Source organism: Phacochoerus africanus, chromosome 5 (assembly GCF_016906955.1).
Source record: "Phacochoerus africanus isolate WHEZ1 chromosome 5, ROS_Pafr_v1, whole genome shotgun sequence".
NCBI classification, from domain to species: Eukaryota; Metazoa; Chordata; class Mammalia; order Artiodactyla; family Suidae; genus Phacochoerus; species Phacochoerus africanus.
This window is the reverse complement of record NC_062548.1, coordinates 38075365-38099404: the sequence shown is the minus strand read 5'-3', so window position 1 is coordinate 38099404 and position 24040 is coordinate 38075365. Positions and strand designations below refer to the sequence as shown.

Below are 24040 nucleotides of genomic sequence, written 5' to 3'. Positions count from 1 at the left end.
CGCCAAAGGTTTCCCAGAGTAGAAATGGCATCCTAAAAGACTCTCCTCTTACACAGAATATTTTAAGTTGGTTGCATGTGTGTACTCTTACCTATCTGAGGACTAGCCGGGTCCTTCTCAAGTGGAGAGAACCATTTAGAGTTAACAGAAAATGATGATGTACGAAACTCAGGCACACGTTTGGGTTCAGGGATTCTGGGACCTTGGTATCCACACATCTAAGGACTCAGAGCCGAGATGTGTCCGAGGAACTTTCTGTAATGGATCCATAGTTCAGGGTTTCCTATTTAATTCTTGGCCTTTCCTATACTGTGAGTGTGACTGACTGTTGGATGCTGTATTACTGCTTCTCTTTCTCCAGAGAACTGAAATGACTCGGGTTACTGCTGAAGAGTTCGGCGTCAGTTAACTTTCACTTGGAAAGCGACCATGAGATTAATGGTCAATTGTCTTAGGTCTGGGATCATTACTAGTAAGGGTCAGTGAATCTGTGGAGGAAGGAACATGATATGTTTATTATGTAGCCCCCAAATCTAGTTATTTATTTTTAAAACACTTTGGGTCTTAAAGGAAGTATATACTTTTCCCACTACATTACTGTTGGTTCTTCCCGAAGCCATAGTTTCAGTTTCTACACCCACAGGCATATGGGGTTAATAGCAGAGCTGACACTATCATTAGAAGAAGGCTTTTCGATCTATGGGATCATGCCAAGTGTACTTCTCTCTCTCCCTGGGGACCTTTGCCACCTTTGGCAGCTCTCTGATTTTGAGGACACTGGAGAAAGACATCCAGCCTCTTTGGATGGGTGATACACCACTGCTCTGTATTCTGGGGAGACTTTTCAGTTCATTTCACATTAAGACGCTCCAGTCCTTTGAGAAAATGGAGGTGATGCTGGGTGGGACGTGGGAAGTACAGGTCTAGAGCGCAGTGGAAGGGCAAAGGCGGAAAGTTCTAAACAAGGCTACAGTCGTGGGTGTGCCGAAGATTAGAAATTGCAGCGGGGGTGGGGGAGGGGACTATTCTGGGTCCTTCAATGGAGACTTCTCCATTGTTGGGTTTTGAGGCAGCAAAGGTGCAACATCCAAGAAACACAATGCAGCATTCAAGTACATCTTCAGCACCTAGTCAGCCCCTTCTGCCCCTCAACCTCAAAGACAAGAGACTTTGTCACCCATTGCCTCCCTCTGCCTCTCTACCACTGATCCTGAACTTTACGGCAGCCACTTTTCATCACTATAGGGATATTGTAGGTCAGATGCACTTTCCCAAAGATGGAGCCATTCAATGAATCTTCAGGCTCTAAGAGAATTATTCTTGACACCTGCCCACTCAGAGGAAACCACAACGTACAAAACAGAACACACCACGACGAAAAGAAACAGGATAACACTTCAACCTGCTGGTTCTGGTTCTGTCCCCTCCTCTAAGAACCCAGAGAAAAACAGAGGAAACCAGGAAATAGTCAGCTAGTTGACATTAGTGTAGGGCTTCTGTAACAGGACACTCAAACAGACCCAGGAACTCTGCAAAACTAGCGGCTACTTTCCTCAAACATTTCAGGGATATTCATGTATATAAAACACACTAATTACTAGATTAAAACTACTCTGTAAAATGTTTAATATTGTTTGTGGTTTTTCTCATAATTAGTTTTTAAACTTGTCTGATGAAGTGTCATAACACAATGACTACATTTGATTTGGGGGGAGGGGTGGGCACACTGCATGTACCAGGCATCGTGCTGAGAGCTTCCCACGCAGAGACATTTCCCACCCTTCCCCCAACATTTAACATAATCAATGTCATTTCACATTATTTATGCATAGGTTTGAGTAGAGTAAGAATCGGATAATGGAGGTGGCCTGGAAATGACAAATGCCTTGAGGAATTTTTCATCTCTGCTGTTGCTAGTGAGGCTGTTTGCCTCCAACAGAGTGATTGTTTCAGAAGAGAGAAATCACTTGTCCCACTGAAGTTTATCCACACTTTGGAGAATGCTCAGGGCAGGTGCCTGAGTGTTTCTCATGTTTTGAAGGGGTTGGGGGAGGGGACAAGGGTCCAACTGAACTTCAGAACATTATGGAACATAACCCTAAAGCCATGCTGGCCTTCAGCAGACAGATGGTACTGCCCTTCTTACAGATCACAGTACACATACAACTGCTGGTGTGAGCCACCACATTCACAGCACTGGGAATGGCGACACACGCTGAATTAAACGCCACTGTGGCAATTCGGGGACTGGACGCATTATGGTTACTCTGGGAAGGGAAGGGTAACAGATACTATACAACCCTGAGTCATCACCAGAAGGGGGAAATGCAAACTTACGTACACAGGAGTCTTCGGGATAAACTACAACAGCCGCAGTGTCATAGACAGAAGATCCACACTTACGATATCGAGGACACAAATGTGTGAGTTTATGCAGCTCTGAACAAGACCATCGAAGCCAAGGGTGAGAGAGTGTCTGTGAAATACACAAATCGACATCCAAAGAGATTCTTGTAGCTCTCTGCCTGAGGGCCTTTCTGGCCTTTTACTCCAGATGTGTCTTGGAAATGGACTACAGTGAAGGTACCATAGTGAACACACGGATTTGCTATTCTTTGGGGGAGCCTGGAGTTCTGGGGTTGGGCCTGGGTGGTGATGGAAGGCATAACAATAAAGCTGAAACAGATATAAAGCCAAACTTCCTAATCTCTTGCACAGGTCAATCTCACTACAGTGCAGATGCATTCTTGGTTTATTTTGTCTGTGTCAGAGTTACATGCATACCATATTGCTTATTCTGTATTAGAGAAACCGTTAGGCGTTTCTGATGAGGAAATTACATGGCGGACTGGTCTTAATGGAATTTGGAATATAGGAAATCATAGCATCACCATCGGCATCCAGTGCATCATTATTGCCAACATACCTAGGGGGCACGCCCGGGAGACCTGCCCTTTTATTTACTTATATTTGGTTAAGGACTCACCTATCTGGTATCTGCCGTGCTCAGCACACACCTCACAAGACTCCTTGAGTGGAAGACTATGGCATGGAGCCATGTGCAAAAGAACCAACAGAAAAATACCTTCCTAAATCCTCTTCCTCTTTGCAGGGCACTATTGGACCTCCAACATCTACCCTCCGGAACGTTGGCCATTACGTATGTTTCCCTACAGATAAAACATTAATGGAAGGTTTTAAACATCAGATTCAATACTAGGCATTTTCTTGTACACGCGTCTATTGCTGCAGGAATTTAAAACCCTGGGGGCAGAGTACATATGATTCTTATTTGCAGCATAAGGCATGACATGCTCTGAAATATACACATCGCCGTGGCCTCTACTGTCCCTGGAACAGTATGACGCCGTCGACCTCAAGGACGATCGGAGATAGTTGTCATTCACTGCCTGGGACGGCAGCGAGTGTTTATAAGGGTCCGAGGGGCACCTCCCAATAACTAAGCGCTGGTCATCCCCATGGGAGTGGAGGAAAGGGTTGTCGGAGGCGTGGTCCGGCAAGAGAGACTTGCTCCGTTTGCTGACCTCCAGACCCTGGGGGAGCAGGGAGCCTCTGTTCCCCGAGAGTTTGCTTGAGGGGACGCTAAAGAGACTCCCATACAAGTTCCCCTCCAGAAGCCGTTCCCTGTCCTTGAGGCTTATGCTCCGGGAGGGCCTGCTAAGGTCTAGCTCCCTGGGTTTGTCGAGCATGTTGTCGTAGGAATGCTGACGGCTAATCCTCAGCTTGTTCTTTGGGAACTGGAGGGCGTTGTTCTGTGCCCAGTCCTGCTGGTAGACCGCCTCCTGGGTGTCTGGGTTACCTGTCTCCTGAAGCATCTGGTCTTCATCGATGTCATAGAGGTTCCCCATCCGCAGGCAGGCGTCGCATTTGAAGGGGGACCGCATGGTGAAATGGCCCGAATAGGTTGGCAGGTTCGACAGGCAGCTCCTGCAGTGCGTGGAGTTGGGCCGGTAACGGTCGCTGCCCTCGCTGTGAGGGGAGCTCTTGTCTTTCAAGGTGAAGTGCTTGGAGTAGAGTTTATACTGGTCGTTGCTGGGGAGCCCGTCTTCGTTGTGCAGGGGGTTCCTGTTCATGGGCAGGGTGGAGTCCCCCTTGCGGAAGCTTTCACTGGCGTCCTGGTAGGTATCTGGGAAGTCCACGTTCTCGGGCAGGGCCATGTTTTCGACGAACTGCGGCGGGTCCAGGTGGAAACTGGGCTCCTTCTCACCATCTATGGTGTAGATCTTGTCCCTGGGGGAGCTCGCTTTGGTTTTCAGGTAGGAGCGCTCCACCTCACTGCAGTCCTTGGGGTACTTGGAGGCCATCGACCTTTTGAAGTTGTCCTTGGCCTTGTGGTTCTTATTGTTGTCAGGCTCCCGGTGGCACGGGGCCCGGCTTGACGCTTCTGAGATGTCTGAGTGGGCCACCTCTTCCGGAAGGTACCTGGGACTCTTTAGGGAGTGGGTCCTGTTCTCCACCGTCCCCTCCTCCCTCTGGGAGACCGGGTTCTGGGTCAGGGAATCTTGGCGTAGAGATTCCATGGATTTCTTCCAGAGCTGCCGGGGCCTGGAGTTCCCTTTGGACTCTGTGCTCACGGCCACCTCCACCGTGTTCGGGTTGGACTCGTTGAGTGTCAGGGGGTGCTGTCCCTGGAACACGTAGTTGTTGAGGTTGTCCTTGTGCCTGTTGGCCACGAAGGTCTGGAGTTCATTCATGTTGTCCCCAAAAATGCTGTCTTTCCCCTGAAAGGACCTGTTGTCTGAATAAATCAAATTCCCCTTATCTGATACCATGTCCATGATGAGGGAGCCTCTTTGGATGAAGTCGGCACCTCTCTTGGGGGAGTCCATTCTTGAGGAGTTCATGTTGGACATGTTGGAGATGTTTTTGGCTGATCGAAGGAGTTTTAACATGTTGCTCTGGGATCCGGTCAGATTAAAGTCTGGAGACTTCTTCTTCTCCTCGATGTGCACTCCGTGGATGCAACTGTAAATGCCCTGTGGGAGTAACATAAAGTGCCATCAGCAGCAGCAAGGACGGGAAACCACATTGCACCTGAACTGTACCTGCAAAGGTGAGACATGACCTTCTTGTAGGAGCCCTGGACAAATAGCGAAATCCGATCTGAATCCTGACGATGCTTCTTAAATATATGAGGCCAGCGGCAAAAGCCTCAGGCTTATCTCATCTCTCTGGCACTTTTGGATTATCTGACTTATTTGGATTATCAAGATTATCTGATGCTTTTGCAAATAGTCATACATGAAGTTTGAGGGAAAAAAATATCAACTAATCCTCATACAACTAGAAGGGTCTCAATACCTCCAAACTTGCATGTAAGGCTTTGGTTGACCCTCTCAACACCCAGGTCACCAACTCATCCTTATTAATGTCTCCAGGGATCATCTTTGGACTTTGGGTACCAGAGAGTCAGCTACTGACAGACAAACTAAGTCAGCATAAAAGGACCACCTGATATTAATCTGGGGTGGAATTATTCCTACCCACACCCTGAAGCTATCAGTCAAGGCATGAGACCCAGTATTTATCTGAAAAAAGAAAACCACTAAAAAAAACCATAATATGCATTTCGATGTTCATTGCACTGTTATTTACAGAAGCCAAGACAGGGAAGCAACTAAAGTGCCCACAGAGGAACAGACAAGAAGATGTGCAATGTACACACACACACACACACACAACACACACACAACGGAATATTACTCAGTCCTAAAAAAGAATGAAATCTTGCCACTTGAGACAACATGGATGGACCTAGAGGGTATTATACTAAGTGAGATAAGTCAGACAGAGAAAGACAAATACCATATGGTTTCACTTACAAGTGGAATCAAAGAAACAAAACACATGAACACATATAACAAAACAAAAACAGACTCATTAGATAAAGAGAACAAACTGGGGAGGGGGTTAGACAGATGCATGAAATAGGTGAAGGGGATTACAAGGTAAAAACTTCCAGTTATAAGATAAATAAATCATGGGGATACAATGTACCATGTAGGAAATATACTCAATAATATTCTAATAACTTTATATGGTGACAGACGGTAACTAGACTTATTGTGGTGACTACTTTATAACGGATAAAAATGTTTAATCACTATGTAGTACCCCTGGAATACAGTACTGTAAGTCAATTATACCTCAATTAAAAGCAAATCTAGAACAATCTCTTCCCACCCCTTCCTCCCCCCAAAAAAGAGTTGAGACCCATGTGTGGTCAATCCGACATTTTTTGGAGGGATGGATATTCATGGTAGGACAGACGGACTTGACAAGGTTTGCACCCCTGGAGCTCTCTTTTGGCTTTTTCACTTACACACTCAATACAGATGTTGTGTTTGTGGTTGTGTGAGTGTTTGTTCAGCATAGTCAGTCAGTTACTAGCGGGACAGTCCTGATGGCACAGATGTGCTTCATTTAAATCCATCCAGGGAACTGAGTGGCCAAGGGTCTCCTGGGTAGCTCAAATACAAGAACCCCCATCCCTACATCTCTTGTTTCCTGCTCCACTGTCTTCCTTTCTTAAAAATAACTGTTTGCTTTTGCTGTTTAAGTACCTCAGGGGCAGAGCTCTTGGGAGGAGGCAAAAGCACGTCAGAGGCATGATGAGCTGTGCCGTCCCCTCCCCTCTCTGGCCCCCGGATTTGGGGAACAATCAGAACCAGGCTGCAGGACCTGATCTGGTCTTCCTGAGATGGAGAGGGAGCCACCAGAGAAGGGGTTGGTCACAGGGGTGTGGGAGCTGCTGCTGACTTTGGCATAAACTTGCGGGGAGTGTGTGTGAGCAAGTGTGGGCTCTGATGACAGCGGCTCTGCGGGCTCCCCACGGTGGGTGCACTGAAGCCGCAGGGAAGCTCACACAGCTGTTGACAGCCTCAACCCATGTGCACTGCTGCTCTGTTCCTGGAGTTTTCTAGACCGTCTTGGCTCCTTCAAGGAACAGTAAACAGAAAAGTCTACAGCTGTGCCTTTGAGCTTCTCTTGCTCTGATCCTCTCAGGCCCAGGCTGCCTGGATGGGAAATGCTCCCCAAAAGGTCCTGGCATTGGGCCCCTCCTACCTTCCCACAGCCTTACCTTTCCTCAAATACGCCTTAGCTGTGCCTGGTGTGGTCTTATTCCCCCGCCCCCGCCACAAAGCAGTGTCCCCTTATTGCTCCCAGGGCCGCTGGGTGTCCAGATCACACAGACACACAGCGTGCCTCACACAACACAGTGCTTCCCAGGCCTTTACGTTAGCTCTGCCTTCCCCGCCCCGCTTCGTTGATGCAGTCATCTCATACCCCGAACTACAGGGATTCTGCTCCAACGGCTGAAAAATCACCGTGTCTCCTACATGTTAGGATCAGCCAAGATCAGAGCCTTTTCTTCCTGTTGTCACTATCATGAAAACATTTCATTTTTAATGTTTTTTTCCTAACTCGGCAATTTTCTTTTAGCGAGCCACCCCACTCCCACCCCGCAGAGATTTTGGGAACTTGCCCCCACCCCTCACCATCAGGGCAGTGTGCTCCCAGCTGCCCAGATGAGCTGCCTGCCTCTGTGTCAGCGGGAGGCCCACAGAAGTGGTCAGGGAGCTGAGCTGTGTCTCAGCTGCTGGGAGGATGGCTGAGGACTGCTTCTTCTCACCCCTGGTTCTCCCAGGGACTCCCATGACCCAGCTAAGGCCGTTCCTGGGTGCTGATCTGCCTGGCGAGGGCTTGGGAAGGAGTCAGTGTGAGGGACCCAGTCTGCACCCCCGGCCTGGATGACCGCGTTCTCCAGCTGAGTTGGCCCATCTTCCAGGTGGGCTGAGGAGGAGGTGTGGTACGTATTACAGAAGGATGGGAAGCACTGGAGGCCTGGAACCCACTGGAAAATCAGCCCCAGCTCCATCCTTTCTGAGCTCTGAGACCTTGGTTAAGTCACTACCTCTTTTTGAGCCTTGGGTTCCACATCTGTAAAATGGGCTCATCCACTCCAAGGTGGGTATAAGGGCAAGCTCTGCTAAGGCGAGCAGGGCACCTGGCACAGAAGGGGCTCATAAACACAGGGGGGTGAGCTGCTCCATCACCCCCGATGTGCCTTCTTGTCACCTCACCTCTCTTTCCTTTCACACTAGGGCGAGCTCACAGTGCCTCCTTGATCAAAGCTACAGGATATTCAGGTTGCCCTGGAAAGTCACCACCGGACTTTCCGGTTAGATTAGTTGCCCAAACCCTAACTCAGGAGCCAAATCCTTGGGGTGAGTTTCTTTCTTCCTTGTAGTGTTCTCTCTCTTTCCTCTGCTCTATTATCCATAGATTCTGGTGGCCTTTTATGGGTTGTGGAAATAAGACACCCTCTGGGCCCCACAGTGGGCACAGATGACATTAGCACTGATGATTCAACTACTGTTCCAGACCATTTGCTCTGTGCCCTGCTGCCAGCCCACTCCCATCCCCAGAGGGCCCCTGACCTCTCAGAACAGTCTCAGTGGGACCTTCTTAGTCCCTTGGCACCTGGGCCTGGCCCCTGAAGTGTCTGCTATGGTCTGCATAGGCTGAGGTCCCAGCACCCAAAGGTGATGGCATTAGTAGTAGGTGGGTGCTTAGGCCATGAAGGCCAAGGTGGGGCCTTTGGGCGGCGGGGGGTGGGGGGGTGGGGTGGGGTGGGGAGCCTTCATGGATGTGATGAGTGCTCTTAAAGACCCCAGAGTTCCCTCTCTCTTCTACATAAGAGCAAATCTGTAACCTGGCACTGGGTCCTCACTTGACCCCACTGGCACCCTGATCTGGGACTTCAGCCTCCAGAACTGTGGGCAATACGTTCCTGTTGTTGACAAAATACCCGGTCTGTGGAATTTTGTCACAGTGGCCCGATGGGAGAAGATGGTCTCTGATTCCCAGTCTACTGTCCCCATGTGGGTCAGCCAGAAGCTTCTTTCATTCCGCAGCCAAGCTCTCCTCTGAGCTCTTTGGGAAGATGTCTAGGTTTCCACCTCCCTGGTCTCTGGCTTTGCTACATTCCTCATATCTCAGGAGACAACCATGGCTGGGTTCTTTTTTCTGGGGATCATGACTATTTTTTTCAACATGAGAGGGACAGCTTGTGGAGAGAAGACATAAGAGCATCTGACAGAGTAAAGGATATGTGTGTGTGTGTGTGTGTGTGTGTGTGAGAAGTTGTGACAAAGGCACAGCTCTTGGGGAAGCTTGGTCCTAAGGTGAAATGATTGACTCTCTGACCTCCGGCATTTGCCCTTGGCAGTGTCAGGAGGGCAGGGGTCTCAGATTTGTACCTATGTTGCATTATCCAGGAGCTTCCAAAGGGACGTGAGCCCACGAGGTAGGCTGAGTGGCAAGTCTATTGGCTGGATGTTCAATGTGCTCAGAGAAGAACTGGTAATGGAGAGATCTGGCTTATTGCAGAAAAAGCTGCCTTGAGGTGGAAGGGAATTCAGAGGCTCTTGGACCAGCATCTCCTAAACAAGAGCCTAAACTCTACAATTGAAGCATGAGACTCAGCCTCGCAAAAACAGACAAGTTCCCTCTTTCGTGTCTTTTTCTGGCATGACAGATAAACAGAGAAGATCCCTATTGTTTCAGGGAAACATAAGGTGAAGCCACTATGGTCGCATTGAACCTTTGGGGCTTCAGTCTCTCCATCCAGAGGATGGGTGTGATCATATTAAAGATGATGAGGAAAACACACCTGGCCCAGGCCCTTCTCCACACACCAGGCTTAATGCCTTGGGGACTTGGGAGCCTGCATCTGTTGGAAAGTAGGCTCTGTGCTTGGGACGTCCCCACTGAAACTTTTGTGAAAGAAAATGTGCACAATGGGGTACTTCAGTTTTGCGTGTCCTCTGTGCTTTGTGAGTGAGCGTTTGTGCAAGGTGGCATACAGGTGCAGAGAGACAACCTACAGAGGGGTGTGGTGGCCCTTGACAGAGAGGACTTTTTTTTTTTTTTCTTTAAGCAACACAGAAGCCCTGCTCTGCACAGCATCAGGGGCTGAGCCCATTCTAAGTTCCCCTAATAAATGAGAGAGGCAAGAAAGTATCATTAAGTATGAGATCTTTCTATTCACACACATCAGACTGAACTTATTCAGAAACAAATATAATCCAGGGAGGTGGGGGGGGTGTCAGTGCTCAAGTGGGGTTTCCTGCAGCCTTTGAGGATATAGGAGGGATGTGGCTGGGAGTTCCCATAGGGCACAGAAGTCCCTGCCATGCTCCCATAGTACATGGGGTCCTCTCTCCCCTGGCGAGGGGGAGGTAGAGGTTCAAGTTCCAGCTTGTCAAGGCACAACACTGCAATACTGTGGCCAGCAGTCCCCCTCCACTTCCATCCCTCAAGATGCCTGGAGCGGGAGGGTGGGTTTCGGTCCATTTCTCATAATGACAATCCTATCTACTTGGCTTTCTTAATGGTATCTTGGACAGAGGGAACCGCTCTTCCGAAAACAAGCAGCATTTACAAGAAAAGGCAACAGCGTGCATTTGCTCATAGTGATGCCAGAATCATTTGGATATAGAAAGCCTTTAGTAATTGGCAGGGAGAATTAGCTTGAAGTTGGCTTAATACCTAGCTATATGCACGCACGTTGTTATTTTTAAGCAATCTGTGTGTTTAGATGCCATCAAGCTAATTAGGAAATATGTATTTGCATAGAACCCAAGTTTAGAGTGCCACTGAATGGAAAAAATAAATCCTCCCGACTAAGCCCACGTGTGCCTTCTGGATCTCTTAAAACCACCAAATACTTAGAATACACACATCCCTTTTGAAATGATTTTGTTTTCTCAATAAACACTAGCATGTAAAACTAGATGTTCCTAACCAAATATTTTTTCACCATGTTTCAAATCCTAATTAGTTAAACTTTTGCACAGTAAAAAAATTCCAAGTTGAGGGAGAAAAAGGTAGAAAAATAGATGTGTGGATGGATGGATGGATGACGGATGGATGACGGATGGATGACGGATGGCTGGCTGACTGCCAGGTAGGTAGATACATGATGTTGGAAGACGAGTGAACAACATGTATGTGCTTTTACTGATACAAGCATGTGCCTAGCTGTGTTAACTGTGTCAATGTATATGAGTTATGTGCACATATATGTTGTATAGTTAATTTGTATCAAATCTCTTGTGTTGCTTGTATTTGATGTTTGTTGCTTGTGTGAGTGTGGGCTCTGGCTGTTACTAAACCACCTGGAGCCAAATCCTGGCTCCACCAAGACTGTGCAGCTTTGGGTAATTCCTCTAACCTCGTAACTTTGGGTTTCTCCAACTGTGGGTGAATATCAGTACCCATGTCACGGCACAGGCTTGTAGGCTAGGTGAGATGAAGAGTATAAAGTCTATATTTGGTGCCCCATAAATATAAGCATTGTCTATGATTGTCATTGTTATTGATGAGTTTTGCCACATGTGCCTTTCATAGCAACACACACAGGCCGTGTTGTGCAGCATGAGAGGAGCTTTCCTTGGTTGCATGTGTACTGTGTGCTGTCCTTTATGTCATGTCGAATGTGTCCTTTGTTTCCTAGTTGATGTGTGTGCCTTTTCTACTGGTTCTTCACATCTGTGTGTCATTTCAGGCTCTGTTGCATCGCACGTGCCCCTGTGGTTTGTTAGATGTGTGCACACATACGAGGACGCCTTTGCATGTAGATTTCGTTTTCCTGCTTGTGATCTGACAGGCCGCATGTAAACATTATAACATCCTGTGGAGGAATTTTTTTTTTTCTCTTGGCAGCCAGAGTTCCCAGAGCAGGGATCAGATCCAAGCTGCAGTTGTGACCTAAGGCACAGCTGCGGCAAGCCAGATTCTTAACCCACTGTGCCCGGCGGGGGTCAAACCCACTGTGCCCAATGCTCCAGAGACTCAATGATTCCCATTGCACGACAGTGAGGGATTTTAATAACATCCCATAGCATAGCTCACATTTGTGAGGGTAGCCACACAACGGACTGCCTGTGCCTGGCCCATGTGTTTTGATGTTTTTCTATTTTTCAATGCAAAGTAGTTACTAATATTTAAAAATTGAAAGGTTTCACATATAATCAAGGGACCACTTTCTCTTTGGAAAATGAGAAGGCCTAATAAGCCTGGTCCTGCATTCTGCTAAGACCTTACCCAGGAGGCGTGGAGGCCGACCTCCTCCTTTAGGTGTGATGGGCTTTAGGCAACATCACAGTTCTCTGTCCTTTCATCGTTCCCTCACCTTGACACCCAGGTTCTGCTGCTATTTTTTTTAATGTCATCTGTGCTATTTTCCTTGTGCCTGGCCTGCCTGACCCATTCACCCTCGCTCTCTGGCTCGCACAGTCGTCTGGCTTGAGAACACAGAACCCAGATGCCCTCTGACAAATCCCAGAAGGGCTCACGAGTGAGGGGAGGGCAGGCAGACGCCCCGCTCCCACCCAGGAGACAAGAAGCCCAATTCTCCGGAAGCCCTGCGCTTTTCTGGACCTGCCCACCGAGGGGTACTGACCCTGCTGATGGAGAAGAGCAGGCCCGGCCGGTCGGAGCACACGCCCGTGAAGCAGAAGCGCAGCTTCCAGTAGAAGAGGTGCTCCCAGATGAAGGTGAGGAGGCTGAGGGCCATGGCGGCCGCCAGCATGTAGAACACGCCTGCCATGTTGTCGATGTCCAGCTGGCTGCTCATCACCTCGTTCTTCTCATTGTGGCAGATGCCCGTGAGCCACAGGGTCTCCAGCTCTTCCATCTCCCCTGCACAGAAGACAGAGCCACAGGCAGTGAGACGAAAGGCACCTGTGATGAGGCAGACACCCCTGGGTTCGGGTTAGATGTGTGCGACGTACAACTGGGCAACTTCAAGGGAAGTGACCGAGCCCACCTGGCCTGTGTCTGCTCACCTGTTAGGTGAAGATGATGATGACAACAACATCTACATAAAACTGGTGTAGGAGGATGACATGAGACCAGGTATAGAGAGAATCTGGCACAGTCCCTGTTGTTGTTGTTGTTGTTGTTGTTTTTATCATTATTATTAACTTCTTCCCACTTAGCTTTTCTTCCACACCCAACATCCACCCAAACCCGGAACAGGACATGGGCTAAACTGGCAGTGGGCTCCGTTAGAAAGGCTTGCATTCCAGTTATGACTGTGTCATTTACTAGCTGTGTGAGTTCAGAGCCACAGTGATCCTGTCTGTGAAATGGGTATAATAAAACTATACACTTCCTTGAGTTCTAGGGAGGACCAAATGAACTCACATACGGACAATTCCTAAATGCAGTGCCTGGCTCTTGGTAAGTTCTCCTAAATCGTAGCCTTCTTGGGGGTGTTGTGAAAGAAGGGCCTGGCACAGGGTCATCCTCCATTATATTCATTTCTTCTTTCCTCTTTCTTTAGAACGTCCAAGATCATTCCAAAGAGTCACCCAAGTACTGTGCTTAAGGCACAAAGTGTTCATTGAGAAGAAGCAAACCCAGTGGGCTCTGAATGGCCCCTTGCGAACTAAACCCTTCTCTACCTCAGCAGGCAACTAAAGAAACAGGTGAGGTTTTGAATGGGCGGGGGGAAGGGAGGCATGCTTGGCATTATTTTGTTTCTCTTTTATGTGCATTTTATCCAGTTGCCATTTAGGAGGAAATTCTCTGGTCTAAATGTCAATTATACCAACTGTCTAGCAATTCACTAAACCACGGCACTGGGACTATGATTTAGACCTTTAAAAATCATCCTTCAAGAACCGTGAACATCAAGGACGATGCATATTATGTTAAATTAATAGTATGACTATATTGCTTATACACATGATCTCTAATGTATGAGAGGCAGAAGTGTGGGATTAAGAAATTACTGGGTATAAAATACATTAGCAGCAAGGATATATTGTACAGCACAGGAAAATATAGCCATTATTTTGTAATAACTTTAAGCGAAGTAATCTATAAAAATACTGAATCAGTATGTTGTACACCTTAAACTAATATAATATTGTAAATCAACTATACTGCAATAAAAAGAGAGACATGCAGAGAAAAATAAATACTCAAAATTCTATCTGATTTTCTCTTGAAGAGATTAATCATATTTTTTGCTTTCACCTTGCTCTCTGTTTTAAGTTTTATGAAATTCATGGGTATTGCTTTTGGTTTGGTCTCACTCTTGCATGAGTTGGCTGAACAGAGAAATCTAAGTTGACAGTTATTTTTCCTTGACTTTTTGAAGATGTTATTAAGTGTCCTTCTGATCTGAATGGTAATTGTTGAGAAGTCAGCTCATAATCTCTGTCACTACTTTCGAGGCAATCTATATTTTTCTCTCTAATTGCTTTTGAGAATTTCATTTTGTCTTGAGTAAGGAATCTAGGTGTGGATGGATTTTATTTCTTCTGCTCTAGACTCAGTGGGATTCTTCAGTCTGATGACTCATAACTCTAATTTTGGAAAAATGTCACTTATTGTTGCTTTATTAACCCTGTCCATTTTTTTTTTTAATTAGTAGACCTCAATTTTCGGAATAGTTTTAGATTTGGAGAGAAACTGAGCAGAAAGTACAGACACTTCTCATATACTCACTCCCTCTTCCCTTTCCCTGGGTTTTCTGCTATTAACATCTGGCATTGGTGCAGTATATTTTTTATCATTTATGAACCAAATACATTATTATTACCTGAAACCCACAGTTTACATTAGGGTTCAATCTTTGTGCTGTATGGTTCTATGGGTTTGCCAATGCTTAATGTCAGGTATCTACCACTACAGTATCATACAGAATAGTTTCACTGCCCTAAAAATCCCCTGTGCTCCAACTATTCATTCCTTTCCACTGCGAATCCTAACTCCTGGCAACCAATGATCCTTTAACTGCCTCTTCAGTTTTGCCTTTTCCAGAACATCATCCAGTTGGGACCATATAGTAAGTATATGGCCTTTTCATATAGGCTTCTTTCTCTCTCTCTTTTTTTTTTTTTGTCTTTTTAGGGCTGCACCCATGGCATATGGAGGTTCCCAGGCCAGGGGTCAAATGGGAGCTATAGCTGCTGGCCTAGACCACAGCCACAGCAACCCCAGATCCAAGCTCCATCTGCATCCAACACTATAGCCCACGGCAGCATCGGACCCTTTAACCCACTGAGTGAGGCCAGGGACTGAACTTGCGTCTTCATGGATACTAGTTAGATTAATTTCTGATGAACCTCGACAGGAACTCCTTGTTATATATTTTTTTGGTTTTGGCTTCTTTCTCTTAACAAGAGGCATTTAAGTTTCTTCTCTATCTTTCCATGGCTTGATGGATATTTTAATTGCTGAACCTTCTTCCATTGCATGGGTATATAGTTTGTTTCTCCATTCCCCAAATGAAGGCCATCTTGGTTGCTTCCAAGTTTGGGCAATTATGAATGAAGCTTCTGTATATATTCGTGTGCAGGTTTTTCTGCAGACGTAAGTTTTCATCTCATTTGGGTAAGCACCTAGGGGCATCATCAGGGGATGGTATGATTAGACTATGTTTAGCTTTGTAGGAGCCTGACAAATGGTCTTCCAAAGTGGCTGTACCATTTTACATTCCCCCCAGCAATAAACGAGGTTCCCGTCATGTCACACCTCCTCACCAGTACTGATGAGTGTTGTCAGTGTTGCTGCACTGTGACCATCCCAATAAGGTGTGCAGTGGTAGCACACAGCTTTAATTTGCAGTTCCCTAAAGACACACGATAATTCCATCTTTTCTTCTGAAAATTTTCTTTAAAATATTCTAGATCTTCTCATTCTGTCCTCCAGGTTATTAACTTGGTTTTCGCATTTTCCATTCCCTTATTGTTCCATCCTACAGTTAGCGGGTTCCTACAGATCTATTTTCCAGTTCATTGATTCCTTCATTAGTAATATTGGGCTTTGCGTTGAAAAAAATTGAATCTATTTTAATGGTGACTTTCATCTGGCTCTTTTAAAATTCTGCTTGTTCTTTTTCGCAAAACGTCCCACTCTTCTGTGATGACTTTTAAAATGTTTATACATTTAATGATTTCAAACCTACGGTCTTCCAGATTATTCTCAGCCTAACACCCCCTCCCTGCCACCTTAGTTCTTGGAATTTTCATCCTTCCTTTTGCTGTGTGTGCTCACTCTCATGGTGGACTACTTCCTTGGATATTTGTAACTTTTGATGATGAGCTAATCTTCAGCCGAGCTGTTCTCCCCTCAAACCCCATGCGTCTCCCAAGACATGTCCCTACAGAGGGGTTCTGGGTTTGCTCCTTCCATGGCTGCAGGGGCGTTCAAAGGGCCAGTTTTTGTATAACATAAATTTTTTCTGTGATTATTATATTATTTAAGGAATGTACATTTTGACCTCCATAATCTCCATTCACATTATAATTTTCCATTCAGTTTCAAATGGATGGCAAGCCTCTTGTATTTTCTTTGTTTTGATGGACAGTTTTTTTCTAGTCTCTTTTTTCACAGACTCACTGAAGCTCTCAAATTTATGCAGCAGCATCATTTTCTACTCTCCTGGCACAGTTCAGGGCCTCCACATGATGCGAAAGCCCTGGGCTCCAATCCCAACTCTCTGTATCACAGGTACCTTAGCAGAAACGTACCATGAGAATATCTCATTCCTCTGTGTCTGGTACCTAAAAATTTCTTTTTCTGGAGTTCCTGTCATGGTGCAGTGGTTAACAAATCCGACTAGAAACCATGAGGTTGCGGGTTCGGCCCCTCACTCAGTGGGTTAAGGATCTGGCGTTGCCGTGAGCTGCGGTGTAGGCTGCAGAAGTGCTCGGATCCAGCGTTGATGTGGCTCTGGGTAGGCCGGTGGCTACAGCTCCGATTAGACCCCTAGCCTGGGAACCTCCATATGCCATGGGTGCAGCCCTCAAAAGACAAAAAGACAAAAAAAAATTTTTTTCTTTTGAGCTTGGTTGTGCACTGTGTGCGTGCGTGTGTGTGTGTGTGTGTGCGTGCGCATATGCCTATAATCCTGTATTTTTATTTGCTTATAGCATCAAGGAGTCTCACATCAGTTTAGTTTTCCATTGTATCACCGCTATGTATATGTATATTATATATATATGTGTGTGTATATATATATATACGTATACATATGCACACATTTGTAATCATGATTTTTAAAAAAGTATACATATTTATGGCAGGAAAATATATCCTCTTATAAATTCTTCACCCACAAGGAAGGGTGCTGGTTAATCAGTGGTGCAGACAAAGAGATGGGAAGGGATATCTTTTTTTTTTTCATTTAAGTACATTTGATTTTCAATGTTGTGCTAATTTCTGCTGTACAGGAAAGTGACTCAGTTATACATATAAACACCTTCTTTTCTATATTCTTTTCTAGGGACATCTTGATTTCAATTCTTTTCCTTCCAACAGCCTCCGGGGCTTTCATACAGTCACACACACCACGGGAGGCGTCTCACTGTCCACCCAACACCACTACTAATGTGTCCACCTTCGTGGCCCACTCTGAGCTTCGAGATTTGCATTCTTGCTTCCTCCTTTCCCCCAAACACCGATGCCATCCCTTCAGAGAGACTGCGTGCTATAGACTTTCTCCCTCCCTTTGGAGTTTGTGAGGACACAAAAATGGGTCTTCTCACTACATTTTGTCAAATTCCCGAATGTCTTCCCTTTGGTGTGTCCCAGACAGAGCCAGGTTTGGATGCCAGAAGCAGGTTCAGTCTTGGTAGAGGTGACATCATTTTGATTCCTTGGAGGACGAAAATATAAAGATTTTTCTTCTGCCCTTTGCACAAACACCTCTCTTTGAAATAGGTCAACCTGGTAAACCAGACTCACATCCCGGAAGGGGAACAAAGGCGCATTTTTCAATACCAATTACAACCTGTTCCAATCATTTTCTAGCCATTCATTTCCTGCCTCGTGGCTTTCTTCTACTAGTGCACTGAACTGTAGTTCAAATACTTTCTAATTTCGTTTTTAATTTACTCAAGTATATTGTAATCTCCTTGAGGGAGATCAGGGACCATGTTTTATGCTTTTGATATTCCTCATGGCCTGTAGGGCAGAGTGAGCACTAGATCCATATTTTCTGTTTCTGTTTCTGTTTCCTTACATCTCTGGACTTAAATTGGACAGCATGGCAAAAAATGGTCAGATCTCTCAGGTGAGATTTTCTGCCATGTAAAGAAGGAGACACAGAGCAAAAGGGAATTTGCAGGGGGCTTGAGCGTAAAAGGCTGGGAAGTACACATGTCCTTAGCTAGCGTAAAACAGCAAATGTCATTTTTTTCCAGGAAGCAGCTCTATGCTGCTCATTCCATGTTAGTTTCTCCCACTGCAAAGAGGCTATGAGCTTTTGTCAGTGTGATGTTATAAACTGGAGCCAATTAAATGGGACAATTAAACGGCTTTCCTGAAGCAGACGTGTGCTTGCTGGGCAAACGCTAAAAGCTCTCCTGGAGGTAGAGGGAAGTTGCACAGCTCTGCGTATGCAGCCAGGGCCATCCTGTCTTCCTCTCTCCACCTGAGTGCCCTGGTCCCTCATGATGCTGAAAGCTCTCTGCCTCTCTGTTTATACCTCTAATGACAGAAGGAAGCTCATGTGCACTTGAAAATGCTTTTGCTTCCTTGGAAGTCTCCACATGTTCAAAAGTTCTTCCTATATTGGTCTTCAGGGGAGAAGACACTGGCCAGCCACATGCATCTCTTCTGGCTGCCGAGTTCTGCACCACTCAAAGGAAGGCTGCAAAGAAGTCCAAAAATAGAGCAGGGCCTCACAGCTTTCTTCCTTCCCAATGTTGCCAGTAAAAAGCAGAGTGTTAGGGCTTCAAAAGGCAGGAGCCACAAAGATACAAACTTGAAAAGGGAACAGGCGAGAATAATTGAGACAGCCTGTCTGAGACTTGCTCCCTTGGCTGCTTAGAATGCTGCTGCAAGAAGCTACATGAAATGTTAACAGGTTGGTCAGACCAAAGGTACAGAAAGGATACAGACAGTGTTGGCCCAGACAAACATGGAGCTTTTCACATCATCCATCCACTCACGAGGCAGAAGCCTTGGATTTCAGATTTGAAAAAAAGAATAAATCAAAACTCAAGTAGCCACCATCCAGCAAACCACAAGAAAGAATGTTTCTGGTAGAAAACACTAGAATAAACTACGAAAGGGCGCACCCTTCCCTGAAGGGTTTAGGGAGCATGTCAAAGCACCCTATGAGGTCTAGACAGCCACGGAAGGTAGTTTTAGAGTCCGACTGCCTGCAATCTGCGCGCCTTCACCACTGGCTGTGTTAACACAGGTTAAAGTACAGGGAGAGCACACGATATTAGACCGTCGGAATCTGGAGAAGGGAAAGGTGTACTTCAGGGCCATGCCTTAAAAAACTCAAACTCCTCCAAGGCTTTCAGCAAAGCCCTTCTGCGAGAAAGGTGAGGGAAGCAAGTGGTTAGTTGTTGCAAATTTCTTGCTGTTGGATCCATTGTTCTTGCAGATATAGGTTAGGTGACGATGCTCCTATAAATCTCCATCAAAACAAATGTTATTCTCTGTTCTGAAACTTTTTATCTAAAAATGTAATATACCAGAAAGGGACAGGGGGGCTTAAATTCTGTTTTCATGCTTTCAGGTGGCTGTTAACACTTAACAAATCCCATAAACAAAGCAGTGTTATTACCCCTCATTTTACTTGCTCAAGGTCCCAAGTATAGACCCTGGTTTGGAGGAGGGGGCCCCTGTGCAAGGTGGTTACCTGCTCAGGACCGTTCGTCCAGCGCCCAGTGTGGGTCCTCCTGCCAGTGCCCAGGCCCAGCTGAAGAGGCAGCTCTCAGCTGGCAGCACCCTCTGGGCCAGGTCCCCAGATCCTGCCCTGCCATCATCACTGAAGAAGCAAGGTGCCTGGGACCCAGCCAGCCCTTGAGCCTTCCAGGCTGTGCAAATGGTGGCTGGGTCCTGCAGACTAGGACCCAGAGAGGCTGCTGCTGCCATTAGGTCACAGAGGCGGGGGCTGGGCCTGGCCAGTGGGCGACCAGGGCGAGGACTCTGGAGCTCTGCAGGACACAGTTCTCCGCCTGTCCCCAGGCCCCCAGATCACCTGCTTGCCTGAGGCTGGAGGCCTGGAGGGTCCCTGGGAGAAGGCCTGATCCACCTCTCACCACTCTCTGCCACAGGGGTCACTGCAAGACTGACTGCTGGCCAAGTGGGACCTCTAGCTGTCTAGTGCTAACGTGTGCTCGCCAAGGGTCTCCCTAATGGCTATGGACCTGCCTCGCCCCTATGGCAACTACCTGTTCAGTCTTTGTTCTAACGCCCTACGTGTCTAACCCTTCACTCATTCATTCATTTATCATTTTTTTTTCTTTTTTTAAAAATCTTTTTAGGGCCATACCCAAGGTGTATGGCGGTTCCCAGGCTAGGGGTCAAATCAGAGCTGCAGCTGCAGACTACGCCACAGCCACAGCAATGCCGGATCCTCAACCCCCTAAGCGAGGCCAGGGATCAAACCCGAGTCCTCATGGATACTAGTCAGGTTCTTAACCCACTGAGCCACAATGGGAACTCCTGTTTTTCTATTCTTTTATTTAACAAAGTTACAGAAATTCTGTTCTGCTTCAGGCAAGGTACTAGAGTTTTCACAAATTAACCTAGGTAGCCCTCTTATTAATTAATGTGGCTGGTGCGACATTACACCCATTTTACAGATGAGGCACAGAGAGGTTAAGGAGCTAGTTCAGTCTCTCTGCACCCCAGTTCTGGTATCTACCTAACGCAGTACAACAGTATTTACGTCTCGGGAGTTTGGCTGGAATTAGGTGTGGCTGTGTGTGTGTGGTGCCTGGCGCACACCGATACTGCTGGAGTTGTCCGTACTGCTGGAGAGATCTTTATTTCCCATCTGAAGCCAGGGAGCTGGTGGGTGGGGTGGATCACATAGCCCCAGTTCATGGAGTCTATGATCCCAAGAACGTGGGGCCTGAGAGAAGGCTTAGCCCTCCAATGAGCAACTGCTCTGCCCGAGTCTGAGAAATCTATTTCTTCTCTGCCCTCAGACTCATCCTCTGTGCTTCCAGAGGGACTCAGTTACCTTTCAAATTCGATTTCATTCCATTGTGGGAGGCTGTCTGAGCGCTCAGAGGATTGCTCCGGGAAAGGATTTTATAGCAGGCGATGTGACTAGCCTTCAGACAGCCTCAGCACGTCTCCCCCAAGGTCGGTTGTAAAAAGTCCATTTTGAACCTGTACCCTTTAGGCTTTGTCCAGGGTCTGAGAATTCGCTGAAATACATCTTTCTAAAATCAGCCCACACATACACCCTTGCAGGCACCCATCTACATATTTTTTTTTCTTGGTTTCTGGCCAAAGCGACCGACCCTAGGCAGGGATGGTATGGAAGGAAATGGGGTGTGGTCTTGAGAAGCTGGGTTAGCTGTTCTGTTTCATTTCTAGCCAAGGAAGTGAATGCTTTGGGGTGGTCTCTGAGGACTCCACTTGGTTGTGCCTTACTCTCCCTCATGCATTCACTCCCTCATTCGTTCGTTTCTAAATGTTCTTTAGGAAAAAAAGAACATTCCTAAAGCACTTTGCACGGGGTTGGCATCTCTATATTTTCACAGAGTTGAATAACACACAGTCTTTGGCCTCTGTCAGCAATGAGTCCTGCGGGAGAGACTGTCATGCAAACCAGTAATTATGGCAAAATGAGATGATTGAATTTGCATAGGGCTGGAGGCAGCAAGAAACATGGAATGTTTTGAGATCAGAAAATGGTTCAAAATTTGGGGGAAGAAAGAAGCAATCAGAGGAGGGGCCTGGAGGGCAGGAGCCAGATGGCAAAGAACTCAGCTTTCGTGCTAAAGGGTTTGGGGGATCCTGGGAGCAGTGGGGCCCTTGGATGAGGCCAGCGGTATGCCTGATGGACCCAAGATTCTTCACTTGCTGTCCATGTTTTTGGAGTCCTGGTCTGTGATCAGAAATCCTAAGCAAAGTAAGACTGGCTGTTACAGGTGGGAGGGGCTTGGCAAATTTGAACAATGGTGCTACAGTGTGCAGGAAGGTCACCGTAAATTCTATCGCAGTGATATAACCCTGTTAGAGGCCTGTCTTGGTCTCAGAAGCACACAGTACACGAAAACCCTCCTGCTCCCAATATGTGTAGAGATGGAGTGAAATCCACTTGTAAGAAATTACTGATGAAGATCCACTGTAAACTGTCTTCAACATCACCACCGCCCCTTACAATCTCCACTGGAGCTACCAGCTGCACGGCATCGCGCTGAAAACTTGGCAGTGGTCAGCTGTGGGGTCCAGCTCAGAGGTCTCCACCTCCAGGAAGTCTTCTCTGAATGCACAGACTACAGTCTCTCCCTCCATGACATCTTGGCTATTTCTTCAAGAGAGAACCTGTCACACTAGAGTTATAATCACCTCTCGCTTCTAAGTTCTCTGCATTGGGCAGTAAATTTGTTCAGGGTGGGGATCTTGTCTCATTTTTCCTGTGTCCCCAGTGCCTAGCACAGGGCCTGGCATTTAGTAGGTCGTCCATAAAACTGTTGACTGGAGGTAACACAGGTTTCTCTCCTTAATCAGCTTGTGATCTACTGATCTGGGGATCCGCAAGAGCTCAGGAGAGGAAGTAAGACAGGCCAGGACCCTACTGCAGAGGAGGCTGCAGTGCTCCTCTGTGGACAAACATCTCCTCCAGCAACAAAATACAAAGAAACTATAAAGGACTAAAAATAACTGTGGACATGTGTAGTTGGGGCAAATTATGGGCAGGAAGATCAAAAAAAAAAAAAAAAACCCAAAACAAAACCCTAAAACCTCAACTGCCACTTCTGAAGAGCTGAGAGCAAAAGCAGGGCACTAAGCATGCCCCCAGCACATAATGCCACCAAAGGGATAGGCAGACACCTAAGCCACACCTCTGGCCTGACCCCTGACTCCCCCACTGCTCTCACCCCATATAAGGAACCAGCTTGCCCTGACTCCCCACTCAGCAAGTGAACAAGCAGGGAAACTGTTGTTTGTTATTGCTCCCCCCTTGCTACATCAGGAGCCCCAATAAAGCCTGAATTTTCCTGTCTGTAAAATTATCAATTTCTATTGATTAAGGAAAGCCAAGAACCCAGTCTGGTAACAGAAAGACTCTGAAACCCCTGGCAAGGGCTCGAATAACTTCTGAAGCCCAGAAATCCAGGCTGACTCTTGGGGCAGGAAAGTTCAAAGCAAAGATCCTGGCAAGAGAGTCAGGTGGTCCACCGCAGAGAAACACCTTCCATCTATGGCCTGGAGACCTCAGGGGGTCTTGATGCTGATCCCATTAGGGTTTGCTATGAACACCACAGGGAACTGGCCCCATTTCAATCCCGTTTCATGTTTTTCCCAGGGACTGGGCACTCTGGGTTTCTCAGAAGCCTGAATGGAACTGGAAATGGCAAAGGAACAACTTCCTTTGTAGAAAATCTAGGGCACCCTCATTGGCAGGCTCCTGTCCCCAGTGAGAACAGATTCGGTCTCTGTGAGCTCTGAACTGTAGTCCTGGGAGTGAGGATGGTTTGGGAGCTGCCGTGTTGAAGCCAAGTCCTTGCCTGACCAGTTGACCTGGGAGGAAGATGCTGGTCAGGGATGGAATGTGGTCTGTGGCTTTGGAACAGAGTGAGGTCAGCCAGGCCATGTGATCACTGACCTTGGGGCCTTGGCCTCATTAATTCCACACTCTTGAATGAAAGCCCAATGACCTTGGATCGGGAAGTAATAGCATTCCAGAGCCTAGGACCTCTGTAGCCATGTTCTCCAAATTGAACAATTTGCTGGAGAAAAAAATAAAACACCTTTGGTGGTGGGGGGAGAGGGAGGAGAGGAATAGTACAAGATTCTGGACACAAATAGACTGATTTGGAAGATAAGTCTCCCTTATTTAAATGTCAGAATATTCCATTTCTGTATAATGCTGAGAAGTCACAAAACCAAAATAAAAATAGGGCTAGGCTTAAATGTACCCAGTTAGATGCAGAGATGGGCTGTCTTTAGCATGTTTTACCACCACCTTCCAACTCGAGTGTTGCAGAATTCATTGCTGCCTATCACCACC

General features: G+C 46.8%; 1 protein-coding gene across 1 annotated transcript in view; it reads right to left on the bottom strand.

Moving 5' to 3' along the window:
- Positions 1-2734: 2734 nt before the first annotated feature.
- Positions 2735-24040, bottom strand: part of GRIN2A (glutamate ionotropic receptor NMDA type subunit 2A) — a 388139-nt gene continuing 366833 nt past the window's right edge. Inside the window, exons 12-13 of the mRNA XM_047780525.1 lie at positions 12491-12729; positions 2735-4997 (exon numbers count right to left, since the gene is read on the bottom strand). Of these exons, the coding sequence (XP_047636481.1) occupies positions 3198-4997; positions 12491-12729 (2039 nt within the window). The 3' untranslated portion in view covers positions 2735-3197. The remainder of the gene's footprint in view (positions 4998-12490; positions 12730-24040) is intronic.